The 14,470-nt window shown below is 36.8% G+C and overlaps 1 protein-coding gene across 1 annotated transcript in view; it reads right to left on the bottom strand.

Annotated features, from left to right (window-relative positions):
• The window catches only part of VGLL3 (vestigial like family member 3), a 50,202-nt gene that overhangs the window by 20,173 nt on the left and 15,559 nt on the right, over nucleotides 1–14,470 (bottom strand). The window contains exon 3 of the mRNA XM_004607023.2: nucleotides 4,926–5,459. Coding sequence (XP_004607080.2) covers nucleotides 4,926–5,459 — 534 coding nt within the window. The remainder of the gene's footprint in view (nucleotides 1–4,925; nucleotides 5,460–14,470) is intronic.

Here is a 14,470-nt window from a genome sequence, read left to right as displayed (position 1 = left end):
ATATGTAAAATCATGGTGCCCCAAATGAATTTAGAATTTATTTTTAAAAGTGTATAGTAGCGGGGATGGAGCAATAGTACAGAGGGTAAGGCATTGGCCTTGCATGCAGCCGACCCAGGTTCGATTCCCAGCATCCCATATGGTCCCCTGAGCACCACCAGGGGTAATTCCTGAGTGCAGAGCCAGGAGTAAGCCTTGTGCATCGCTGGGTGTGACCCAAAAAGCAAAAAAAAAAAAAAAAGTGCATAGTAGCATTGTAAATAGTAAATAGGACTATTATCCCAAAGAGTGACACACCGTAGGCCCTGTTAATAGGCTCATTTCATCACAGAAAATGTCTTGTTTGTTTTTTTTATTTAATCCCAGAACCTATTTTTCACACTATCTATTTGTTGTTCCAGTGGAATACACAGGACCTAGTTTTGAGGCTGCTGAATAAAAAGACAAAGCTGAGTGGGAGATCTATGATAATCTTGTTACAAATGGGTATTTTCACGGAGAGCAAATACAGATGCCTATGATATGAGCAAAAATAAATATTCCAGGTAAGTGTAGGTAGTACCTGCACAAAAGAAGGATCTGTAATAAACAGTAAGACAGTAATGACTGAAAAGTAGAAGAAGATGGAGGAACTGTGTGTGCGGAATTGAAAGAAAGGTATTTATACTACTTTGAAGGTATACAGTTCTTTAAACAAGTATTCAAGATAACACACTGTTCTCACCCACTCCTAGATTCTTCATAAAATATAGATGATCTAAATTCAAAGACTTTTGCCTAACTAATCAGAGCCCATGATTTTATTGCTAAACCAATAGATATTTTTCTAAATTGAAGATATTGCTAGTGTCCCTTGAAAACATACTGAATAGCATACAAACTGAAAGTGAGATTCTTCCAACATTACAATTCCACTCAGAGATATATACCCAAGATAATTTAAACTTAGTTTGCATACTAGCAGGAGAATGAATAAGTCCAAAAGATACAAAATTTCTATTGAGGTTATATGAAGGCTGCAGAACTAAATCCTGAGATTGGTTACACAATATCATGAACACAATAAAATCACTGAGTACATTTCAAATCAGTGAGTGAAATGCATGGTATCTTAAATAAAACTCAGGGATAATTTTTAAAGTAAAAATAGAAAGGATCTGTTCTACCTTTATTTACAGAGCTGTAATTTATAAATTACCTATATGTACATGACACAATTTGCTTCATTAATTCATGCAGTTAATTTTTTTTTTGGCTTTTTGGGCCACACCTGGCCATGTACAGGGTTTACTCCTGGCTCATGCACTCAGGAATTAACTCCTGGCAGTGCTCAGGGGACTATATGGAATGCTGGGAATCGAATCCAAGTTGGCCGAGTGCAAGGCAAACACTCTGCCTGCTGTGCTATCACTCCAGTCCCAAAACTCCAGCCCCAACAGTTAATTTTTTTAACTAATCCTCAAAAACCACCCACTAGAGCATCTTTTAAAACATAAATAACTGAGTTACTGAGTGGAACAATTGATTTTTCTAAACTCCCACACCTAATAAATGACAAGCTAGTCTTACAAAACTCTTTAGTCTGGATTCGAAGGTTTTGTCCTGTAATTATCAGAAATAATACACTTAAAAACAAGAAGTATATAGAGATAATCAAATCACTAAGGGAGAGCAGTTGCATATAAGTACGAATGTTTATGTAGAAAAATTATATATTAAGACTTTCATAAAGTGTCAAAAACTCCAGTTATAGCCCTGACAAATCCCAGAATTCTCCTTATATATAGTGCATAATCTAAGAATGGAAGAGTAAATTTATACATTTTCCCCTTCTGAATGTGAAGTAAAAATCACATTATAAGACTATATATTTAAGGCATGCTTTCCTGAAAATCAACATGAATATATCCTACATTCAGTTCAACATTACACCTATAATTTTCTCCTTCAGCATAATTTTTACCCTTTGTCTCAATTTACACTTCACTTTCCCTTCTGATAACTCCTGACTGGTTTCATAGTCCAAAAGTTCACTTTAGTTTAATTTCTTTCATCTCTGTTTTCTCAAAAACGCAAGTTTTATCTTTGGCCATTCCAACTGAGAAGTCACAGCAGGGAAAAATATGACTCCACAAAACACAATAAAATTGTCAATATCTGGATTATTACATATGTATTATTTAAACACTTTGTATGGTCACCAGTTATCACCAAATGTTCAACTTTCCAGATTTTTTACTGATTTCCTAAATTAATGGCTCAAAATAAAAATGAATATAAAATTATGTTAAATCATTGTTCTACTCAGAAAAAAAATATCCTTTATCACACTGCTTTCAAAATGATTGAAATAATTTCTAGTAGAGTGTAAAAATGACCGTATTTTAGGGGCCGAGGCACCTTGACTGGAAATAGTCATGCTTGTTACCTGAATGCAGGCTCTTCCTTTAACTGCTCAGTAATGACCTAGCACTGACAGGCAAGCCTGAGTGGAATCATGCATCTGGTCCCAATGGTCAGTTTCATGTTGCACAGGTTGTACAGAACAACCAATTTCTCATTCTTTCCAACACCCCACGATTACTAGTAAGTCAGTACATTGAACTTATGGAAATGTGTTCTCCTTTATTAGTTACTACCCTTTTGTGTCCTTCTGAACTCTGTGATGGGCTACAAAATAAATCCATCTTCAGGCATTAATTTCCTGTTGTCAGTCTATTAGTTTGCCATTTTCAAATTTCCTACAGGGAAAAAAAAGCCTCCTTCTCTAAAGTGATGCTCTATTTCAGGTAAATCTCTATCAGTTTCCTGCAGGAATATAAGAGCCCATTCACCTAGATGTCAGAAGGGCCAGGCCAGTTTCACAGCTCCCTATGACATTCATAAAGCTCTGGTTATCCCTAAACATTATGGTATTTCTTGCCCAGTGGTTACTCCTGCACTGCTGTGGGACCATAAACAGTGCTAGGGATAGAATCTGGCATGGCTCTATACCAGGAAAGCAACCTAGAACTTATGCTATTTCTCTGGCCCATTTTCATAGTTTTTGAGCTCAATCTATGTAACAAAGATATCTTTGAGAATCAATTCCGATTAGACTAGATTTCACATTTGGAGCTCCCAGATTCTAAATTTAGCCAAAGATATTAGGGAATCCAATTGAAGTAACAGGCCTAATCAAGGCTGTCTAATTCATCAAAATTATAAATGATTAAGCTACTAATTTGATCTTTATCTGCTTGATTGATTTACCTTTGTTTCTTCGCAAGGATCAAAGTTACAGGACAGGAAAGAATCAGGCCATTATCCTAAACTACGCTAACAAAGCATCACTCATGTAAATAAAAAGACAAGTCTTTCCTCATTATGAATCCTTAGCAGTTCAATTTAATTGTCTTATTTAGTACTCTGCCTATATACATAGGGAGATACTCCCCCAGTTACTCATTAGATTGAAGTAGATCATAGATCAAAACCTCTCAGGGGAATTTATAAAGAGAAAATTTAATCCTGTTGTCTTATTTGAAAACAAATCTGAGATATATATCATATTTAGCTGAAGAATTCAAAGCAATAAAGTATCTGTCACAATATGTTATATTATGTTGTGACATTATATTATATCACAATAGATTATAATACATAGATCAGAAATTATTAAGGACTATTATATAATTATACCTAAAAGGACCTCTCCAGATTCAGAGGACAAAATCCCTGTCTGCTATACTTCCATAAAAGAATGACTTTTATACCTGGAAAGACCAGTTCCATATTGCTTTCTGAACAATGAGCCAAGAATAAAGGCTCACACTGAAGATAAAAGTACAAAATTAGGTATCAAATGACAGAGGAAGCCATATCACAGATATTTCCCACTTCACATTACAGAATAGAGAGATGAGACTATAGACTGAATGTGTCCCCAAAAGTTTAATGCTAAATTCCAAGACCTAACCTTTAGAACCATTAAGTAGAACCATTAGGAATAATTATGTCATGTTAAAAAGTAGCAGGAAAAAGGGAAGGAAGGAAGGAAGGTGAAAAATGAGGGGGCAAAGAAGTGAATAGAAGAGAACGGAAATTAATTTTTTTAAATCCACTCTTTATTTCTTCTCAAAGAGGGAAAAACATCTATGATGGAGAGAAGCATTCAGCAAGGAGGAGGAAGTGGTACTAAAAAATGGTACAGTGTATGTATCAAACCCTATCAGCAGGGGTACTGTAAATCTAATCATAAAAACATAGTTGAGAAAATTCACCTCAAGCAGAAGCAGATTGGCGGGTGGGAAGCAAAGGTGGGACACTTTGGTGGAGGGAAGTGGGCACTGGTTAAGAGATTGGTGTTGAAACATTATATGTCCGAAACTCAATCATGAAAAATTTAGTGATTTTCCAGTAGCTAAATAAACATTAATAAATTTAAAACATAAATAGTTATACCTACCAAAAACAGTGGACTGCAAACTAAAATCCAGAAAACAGTTTGCTTTATAAATCATAATGAATATTTAACAAATGAAAAATACACTGAAACATACTAATTCTCAGGTGCTATTAGTCATTCATTACATGTAGAGCACAGAGGCACAGATTTTTTTTTTAATGTGCTCAGTTTCCCAATTCCTTGTAAAATCTTTGTGGTACCAGAGATTCCAGTTCTACGAATCAGATTAGTAGCTTAAAAAGTGGGCGAAAAGTTTCACAATCCTTCCCAAACTGTATTCCATGAGCTAATTCTACTAGCTTCAAAAGGAATGCAGGAATGTTTGCAAAGTGGCCGGGTTCTAGCAACATACAGGCAAAGTTGAACTTTTCATGCAAGAGCAGCAAATCTTTCAAAGTCATGAAGACATTCTTGACTATTGGCATCTATTTGTTAATCTCTCCTCTCTGTAGCTGAAAGGCAGAAGCCTCCGACTCACCTGCTTCAAAGCCCACACTTGGCACTATATCCACAGTTCCGTGCAAGGCTCCTGCCCACGCTGAGGTAGCAGTGGTCACTGTAGTCGGATCTGTCTTTGCGATGTCACACTGGGCAGCAGGAATCCTGGCTGTACGCACGGATGGCATCAGCAGGGGCCCGTAGGAAGGATCCAGGGCGGAGCCAGCAGAAGGATGATGGTGATGGTGATGGTGATGATGGCGGTGGTGCATGTGGGCGTGGGGGTGGTGGTGTCTCATGTACACATCGTGCATGTGGCTGTAGGATGGGCTCACCTGAGATGCCAAAGGATAGTGCCAGGACTCGGAAACTGGAGGGGGAGGGGCTGGACCAGTCTGATGGAGGCCGTGTCCTGGCCAGGGGCTCGGGTCAGCTGCAGTAAAGGCGCCAGGGGGGGCAGTGACCTGGAAGTCAGCATGAACTCCCCCTACACAAGGTGCAGGTGGGGTCTGGTAAGAGCTGGTCCAAAAGGAAGTTGGGAAACTATTCCGTTGGCTTGACAGAGCTGAGCTGTCTGAGAAGACAGAAAAACAGATTATTTACATAAGATTCAATTCTTGGACAGGTGTGCCTCTACTTGTCCAATTCTTCACAAGCAAGCTAATCAGTATGCATTCTGTTTTCCTACATGCAGAAGGGAACTGGGAACAAGTAAACCCCTGAGCTGTCATCCAAAGTCAGATGCAAGGTTTTAACTCTTAGTTTATTGTTTGTTTGTGTGTTTTTGCCACACCCAGCAGCCATCAGAGCTTATTTGTGGTTCTGCACTTAGAGATCATTCCTTGAAGGGTTCAGAGAGACCATGTGCTGGGGATTGAACCAAGGTCAGGTGAATGCAAGGCAAATGCCTAACGTGCTGTACTATCTCTACAGCCCCCAAGATGCAAGAATCCAGATACTGGGATGAATGCCCTCTGTGTGGGTGCTTTGCTATGCTGCCGGTCAATGCTGAATTTCCCTAATCTGACATTGAAAATTTTCATTTCCTCTTTAGCGTTCATGTCATCAGGTGCAAGCAGAGGTCCTAAGCACCTGCCCTTACGTACTTGAAGTTCAAGAAGGCTGGAAATGACGCTTATCAACACCTTTACAATGGAAATTTGTTTTCATTAATGCTAAATATTCACTGTATCACTGTCATCCTGTTGATCATCGATTTGCTAGAGTGGGCACCAGTAATGTCTCCATTCATCCTAGCCCTGAGATTTTAGCAGCCTCTCTTTACTCATTCTTCCCAACAGTGCTGCATTGGAGGCTCTTTTAGGGTCAGGGGGATGATACCCATCATTGTTACTGAATTTGGCATATTGAATATGCCACGGAAAGCTTGCCAGGCTTTGCCGTGAGAGCAGGATGCTCTCAGTATCTTGCCAGGTTCTCTGAGAAGGAGAACTAGGCTATAAGAGGTCTCTGGGCTGAATGAATAAATATTAAATGCCAAAAGTAAAATGTGGACATAAAAATAAAATTTATTCATCAATACTCTTTTTTAATCAAAAATTGCACTCTAAGTTCTATTCTTTCTGTAGAGCTACGGATAGAACTCCACTGAAAATAAAAATAAGTAGTGAGCATTTCATAATAACCAAACATCCCACATGCAGTCAGGGACTTCTCGTGGATGATCTTGTTTCCTACTCCAGGCCTATAAAGTGTTGTCTTCCTCGGTTTAGAAATTAAAAAAAAACCAAGGCAGAGAAGCTCTAAACTCCAAGCTAGAGAAGCTCTAAACTTCAGGTGGGGCCCTGAAAATCCAACCTCTACCCCAGCGTCTAGTACTTTTCAGAGCTGTGCCACAAGAGGGCACAATTGTAACTATAACCTGAAGAGCCAGACTTCCGAGAGAATTCCAAAGATCCTGTGGTAGAGTTATTCAAGGAGAGGAAATGCATTTGGGAAGGTGTTTGGGGCAAAGGGAATAATATCAAATGATAACACTTACTAAGGAGAAAAAAGAGCCCAATTCTGCTTTCAGTGAAATTTCTCCTCTCACTATAAATCATCTTTATAGATGACCTCCACTCTGTTCCAAGCTTATGAAGGCCAGGGTGAAAAAAATTTCACAACCTAATGAAGGTCAGATAAACAAATAAACATGTGAAATACAATGGTAGGCACTCTGAAGGGGGGATTTAGAGAGGGCCCTCAGACAGTCTAATAAAGTAAGAGCTAAATTGAAAGGCTGTGATGAGCAAGCCTGATAAACAGGTAAAAGAGTGTCCTGGGAAAACAATAAAAGGTATATTAAAAAGCACCCTAAAGTTTACATACACCCAAATGTGTAGTGTTAGGTATAAATCAATAGAAAAGGAAAAAATGGAGATAGTTGTCAAAAAGGACTTACATCTGGCGTGGCCGTGTCAGCTAGAGGATGGACCTGAATTTTTTCTGACAACTTGGGAAGATCTGAAGAGTTTTAATCTAGAGAGTGACTTGGTCATATCTGTGTTTTGAGAGGTCAGTGCCTCAAGCTGTTACTTGTTGACAACTATGCAGTTTCACTGAGCCAACACTATACTGAAGGTCTTGAGACCTCAGGGAACTAGAAGGAACTAGATGATCACTCATGGAATCTCATTTTAAGACTCAAAGTAGATCTATTAATCGCTCTGAGGCTTAGTCCCTTCCAGTAAAATCTGAGACACCTGAACTTATTTAATTTCAATGCCTTGATTCATGATTTTTTTTTCATTCTATGCCATGTGAATTATTTCTATGGAGCAATAGCACAGCAGGTAGGGTGTTTGCTTTGCAAGTGGCCAAGCCAGGTTGGATTCTTCTATCCCTCTCAGAGAGCCCAACAAGCTACCAAGAGTATCTCGCCTGCACGGCAGAGGCTGACAAGTTACCCGTGGCGTATTCAATATGCCAAAAACAGTGACAAGAAGTCTCGCAATGGAGACATTACTGGTGCCCGCTCAAGCAAATCGATGAGCAATGGGATGACAGTGATACAGTAACAGATGAACATAAGTTGTTTAACCCATTAGTTATGAATGCAGTCTAAGAATTTACGGGTGCTCTTCAGCAGAAACTAGCTGAAACTTTCTTCCTGAAGGCTATCCTAAAAAGTTCTCTGAAATAAACATATTTAGAAGCCTGCCATATTCATATCCTTAATTCATAAATTTATAGGTATAGTTGTTCTTATATATCTTTGACAATGGAATTTAGGCTATCATCATGATATTCAAATATTTCATTTCTCGAGCTTTGCTAAAGGCACTGCAAACCCTTCTATTTATTTGTTTGTTTAGTGCTATGGCCATGTCAAGCGGCAGTGTGGCCTTACTCCTGATTCTGTTGTTAAAAATTATTCCTGGTGATGCTCAGAGGACCATACATGGAGCTAGGGATCGATCTGGCTCAGCTGTGTACAAAATATGTAGCATAGCTTTTGAACTGTATCTCTGGCCCAATCCTTCCATTCTACAGTAACACTGCCATTATCGATCCTATTCATCCCATGGACAACCATTCAGCATCACACAATCAGATCTCCCCACCTGCACTCTCCCATCCCCAAATTTCAATGGATCTCAAAATCCTTGGGGAGAAATAATGTTTTCTTTGTTTTGTTTAAGGGTCACACCTGGCTTTGCTCAGTAGGTAGTCCCGGATCTGCACTCCGGAATCACTCCTGGCAGACTCGGGACCACATGGGATGTCAGGGATTTAACCCTGGTCAGCCATGTGCAAGGCAAGCACCCTACGAGCTATACTATCACTCTGGTCCCAAAGCAATGTGTGTGTTTGTGTGTGTTTTTCTTTTTGGGTCACCCCTGGCGATGCACAGGAGTTGCTCCTGGCTCATGCACTCAGGAATCATTCCTGGCAGTGCTGGGGGACCATATGATATGCTGAGAATCAAACCCCGGTTGTCCGAGTGCAAGGCAAACGCCCTACCCGCTGTGCTATTACTCCAGCCCCCAACGCAATGTTTTGTTTTGTTTTTAAAGATGCAAAAATGGGAGTGCACAGTAGAGACAGACCTGACAAACTTGTAATTAAATGAAAGTTTGGTCACAATCTCAATCAGAAAATAGCACTTGAAGTCAACCTCAATTGAATTAAGGCAAATATGTCATTGAAATATTTCTTCACTTGACACAAGAAAAAGGACTACTAATGAGAAGAAAGAAAACTGTACAAACCATGAAAAGAGAGCTCTATTTACCTAAAAAAAAAAATCACAGATTGAGAATATCACTTGCATACCCTAACAATAAATGCTGACAATTGTTTAGCTTAAACCCCATATTTTTATGGGTAAAAGCTTATAGAAGCTTCTTATGGTATATAATCTAGCATTGACATCTCCAGTCTTGTGCCTCACTCTCATAAACCAAACATTTTGATACCAAACTATTCTGCTCCTAATTGGGCCACATTCCATTCTGAGATTTGCTGTATGCCATATCTACAGGTGTATGCCAAAACTACAGAGTTGCCCTTATTAAAATACCCTATTAGGATGTCAAAAGTACAGAGAGTACATGTCATTTTCCTTGACACTTTCCTTTATATTTCTTTTCATTTGCATGAAAATGGAGCCAACTTAACTTTATAAAGAATTCTAGGTATGCATGCACAAATGTGAATGGTGGACTAATTCTTTTCCCAAAATACTATCCTATTTATAAAATATTTTATTGTGATCAGTAAACACATTATCATTGGAAGTGGAAATTTATTTTTAAAAACTCACTCCAAAAATGATTGAACAGAGCTTTAACATGCCTCTGGGAAAAATAAAATTAGAAGCAACTTAATATTTTCCCAGTTGGAATGTCTCTTGAGATTAATATAAAGTTTGCAGAGATCTTTGCAACCCTTTTCAAAAACAATGAAGCATTTTACAAGCAAGTTAATATTGGATAGAAGATATGTTTATGAACAAACCTACACTTCAAACCACTATTTGGTATCTTGATTATTAAAAAACAAGGCTTGTTACAAAGAAACAGATGATATGCTTTGTTTCATGCCTGGGAATCAGTATGCTTATTTCATATGTATGTAAATTTTTTTTCATTACGTGACTCCTTGCTTGCTAATACTTAATCACAGCCACATTTGTTGGATAAAAAGGCATATGAAAACTCGGCATGAGCTATTTCCAGCAATATTACTTTTTGAGTTAGTGGAAGCTGTTCAGAATTGCATGATACTCCCTGGTGCTCACAAGTGACTTTGAGCTCAACTGTACTTGGTACGTTGATGATGTTTACACTGATAGTTTGACACAAAAAAAAAGAGAGAGAGGAAAAGAAAGAAAGAAAGAAAGAAAGAAAGAAAGAAAGAAAGAAAGAAAGAAAGAAAGAAAGAAAGAAAGAAAGAAAGAGAAAGAAAGAGAGAAAGAAAAAAAGAAGAGAGAAAAAAGAAAGAAAGAGAGAGAGGAAGAAAGAAAGAAAGAAAGAAAGAAAGAAAGAAAGAAAGAAAGAAAGAAAGAAAGAAAGAAAGAAAGAAAGAAAGAAAGAAAGAAAGAAAGAAAGAAAGAAAGAAAGAAAGAAAGAAAGAAAGAGAGAGAGAGAAAGAGAGAAGGAAAGCGAGAGAGAGAAAGAAGCCTAAGTAAGCATTGAGTAGGCTGCATTCAGGACTAAAATGTTTCTCTCTCTCTCTCTCTCTCTCTCTCTCTCTCTCTCTCTCTCTCTCTCTCTCTCTCTCTCTCTCTCTCTTTCTTTCTGTATAACAAAACAATACATTGTTCAGTGCCATCCATCCAAAGTATCCCCAGTAATCTCACTGTGCTATTTACATCAGAAATATATCTCAGATTTATAAGTGTACATGGTACTCAATCATTTCTATCGACTTTAAAGTAGTTAGCGCAGCGGATAGGGTGTTCACCTTGCACAAGGCCGACCTGGGTTTGATTCCTCCGCCCCTCTCGGAGAACCCAGCAAGCTACCAAGAGTATCTCGCCCGCACAGCAGAGCCTGGCAAGCTACCCGTGGTGTATTCGATATGCCAAAAACAGTAACAAGTCTCACTATGGAGACATTACTGGTGCCCGCTCGAGCAAATCGACGAGCAACAGGATGACAGTAACAGTAACAGGATTTTTTATATTAAGCACTTCTGAAATTTTTCTGAGATAAACAACTTAAGCAAAAGAAAATTAACATTTAATTTATAAAATCCAATATTTTATTGCTATATTTAAATAGAGCAGTAAAATGCAGAATTCCTATTTCAAACCATCTTAAAAATCACTAAAAATCACCAAAAATCTTATTCTTAGAATATATGTTGATTGAAAACATCAAAGTTAAAAGAAACATCTATTGTTTAGTTAACACCTTCCCCCTCGCCCCCACCCACAACACACACACACACACACACACACACACACACACACACTCTTCTACTCTATTTCTAACTTAAATGTTTCTTACTGGGATAAATCCTTATCCTTTATTCTGCATCCCCTAAAAACAAATTGTTGGGTGTAAAATGGAAGATTTATGTTCTAATGTTTTTCTGTCATTTAGGAATTACATATTATCGTTAGTGTACAGATCTCCTTTTTTTTTTTTTTTCTTGGACTTACTCAAAATAGGCCCTTTGACTCTGAAACAATGTGTATGCCACATGCCCCAACTCCTTGAAAGCAGGGTGATAAGATAGGTCAGGCTGCACTTTCTTCCTTTATTTCTGTCTGAACTTCCCAGCAGTGGTTCTCCAGTGGTACCTTCAGTTCTCCAAAGAAAGCAGATCAGCAACTATCCCATTTCTGATAGGGTCCCCTTCCCTGTCTGCTCCTTGCTGTTTAAGTTCAGTGCTAATTTTAAGAGGTATTTCCTATAAAATTCAGTTGTTCAAAGCAGAGATGATGTAGATTAGCTAGCAATACATATTAACTCTGCAACTAAAAATAATGTGTAAATACATATGTAGCTCAAGAAATTTACCATTCAGCATGGTTTTGATGTGATGCCCTTTGCTATGACTTCAGTACTTCTATTTTCATTATATACAAAACACACACACTTTCAGGCACACACAAAAAAATGCACACATTATGTAATAATATACTTGGACCCTGAGTTCAAAGCAAAAACATATTTGAAGCCAAAGTTAAATGGGAATAAACAGGATTGCACATTCATTTCTTAACTGAGAAGCTCTAATCCCTTTTAGAATGCAGCATGAATAAAATTTAATTCATATAATGATATGTCAATTTTTCCTGTCAATTATTTCTTAATATCTGTAAAACACCTAAGGAGAATATTTCCTAATGCCATCAAGACAGATATCAGAGTTCAGCCATTATTTCATTATTAGTTGACATTCAGTCCTTGGTTTAAAGATTTATTATGGAAATATTTTTATATTCTGCAATCAGACATAATTCAGTTTTAGATTCTTTTTAGTATACTACAGCACTTGTATAGCACTGTTAAATCTTCATCCTTTAATTTACGTTCTTTAATTTAATACAGTTGGACAAATCTCTTATATAAAGTATTATTGCCACAATCATCAACGCTATCAATAACATTCTGTACTTACTATGTTCAAGACAAATCTAGTTTTCTACTAAAAATACACACATTGTTTTTAGCTAAAACTCAAGATTATTTTGTTTGTGTGTGTGTGTGTGTGTGTGTGTGTGTGCATGTGTATGTGTGAAAAATAGGTGGAAATACATTTCAGGAAGAAAATTCTAACCTTCAGTTAGCAGCTTACATCAAGCCCATGAGAAATTATTTAAGGACTAGAGAAAACCTTTACAATAACTTCAGTAGATGAGTATCCATAAACACGTTATAACTGAAATGAATAAAAAATATTAAGTTATCCAAACTATGTAGAAATCAAATGTGGCGCCAGGGAGAGAGAAAGGTTATAACTGTGCCTTGGACACAGATAACCCAGGTTCTATTCCAGCATCCCACGTGGTTCCCCCAAACACATAAGACTAAGACTGATCCTTAATGAAGAACCAGGAATAATCCTTGAGCACATCTGGGTGTGACCCAAAATCCAAACAAAACAAAAGAATACAATCCAATTGTAATAATGTACAAACTAAAAATCAAACTAAATCAAATTCAAAGGCTGCAGTTTTCAAACTTTAGTAGCTTTGGCAAAAGATACAAAATTTGCAAAAGTATTCTTTTCCAGAAATGGGAAATTAATGTGAAATTCCCAATAACTTCTCTCATTAAGCATGGAAATATCAATTATACCTCTCTTTGGATACTTAACACACCTTTATATTTTATAGTATAAAGGTTATAACACCTTTATATTTTATGGTATAAAAGTTATAACTCCTATATAAGTTTATCTAAAGATCAATTGATTCACACATAAAAACAACTATGGCAAAGTTTTATTCACAATCTTAAAGTAAATAATACACTTAAAACCAAGTTTTTCAAAAAACATTTATACTGTTATTAAATTTAATTCCTTATTCATAAATAAGAAAAGTACCAAAGGTTTAAAACAATGCACTAATAATTCTCTATCAAGGACATTTTGTGTTTCTAATCCTGGTTGTATGCTATGAACTTGTTTCATATAAATCACTTAAACATTCTATTAATATTCTGAATTGCCTAAAAGAAAAACATTATCATAATTTTTAGGAAAAATGATGTGAAATAACTAGATATGATAGTAGTAAGTCCTTGTAGAAGTGGACAATGGAAATGAAAAGCATTCTGGTGTTGCCTGAGCTATTCTATTAAACTCAGTCAACAAACAAAGTTTTAAAATACTGTTCTCTTTTAGTTTCATTTAACCAGCATTTTAGAACCATCATTTTTGTTTCTCAGGGGGTCATACATTCAACCCTTCATTAGAAATTTTGCACTGCTGTTTGGCTGCCTCAAATAATCTTCCCAGAGAGTGCAAGAACAAGAACTATTCTTTCCTTTAATTCTGTGTTCAAAGGTACTATTTTTGGACAGAGCACCTATTATCACAGTAAGGATAAGTTTCCTTGCATTTTATTATAAATTTATTAACTGTCTCATCCACTACAAAGCTTCACAAATATAATGATTCAGATCTTCTCACTGATATATTCCACTCTTCAGAAATTTAGAACTAGATAGGGTACATAGTAGAATGTTAATAAATATTTCAGTGTGTTGGTCAATGAATAAAGCAGGGTAGATAGATTTAAAAGTCAAAATCAAGTTTTGCCTGGAAAATTAAAATATAGTTACTAATTTATATCCACCCACTCAACACTGAAATTAGGGACGCAAACAAATGTCTTTCTTCAGTTTTGTAGATTATGGAGGGAAAAAACTTAAAATGTAGGGTATTTTGCATATCTGTAAAATCTATATACTATTATATATTTATATATTATATTAATTATATATTATTAATGTATATTATATTTACATTATATATAACATATTACAAATATAAATATATATACACCTCTCTGAGAGCCCGGCAAGCTACCTAGAGTATCCCGCCCACATGGGCAGAGCCTGGCAAGCTGCTTGTGGCGTATTCGATATGCCAAAAACAGTAATGATAGGTCTCATTCCC

The sequence above is a fragment of the Sorex araneus genome, chromosome 2 (genome assembly GCF_027595985.1).
Source record: "Sorex araneus isolate mSorAra2 chromosome 2, mSorAra2.pri, whole genome shotgun sequence".
NCBI lineage: Eukaryota > Metazoa > Chordata > Mammalia > Eulipotyphla > Soricidae > Sorex > Sorex araneus.
Note: the sequence above shows the minus strand (reverse complement) of the source record. Positions and strands in the feature narration are given on the sequence as shown.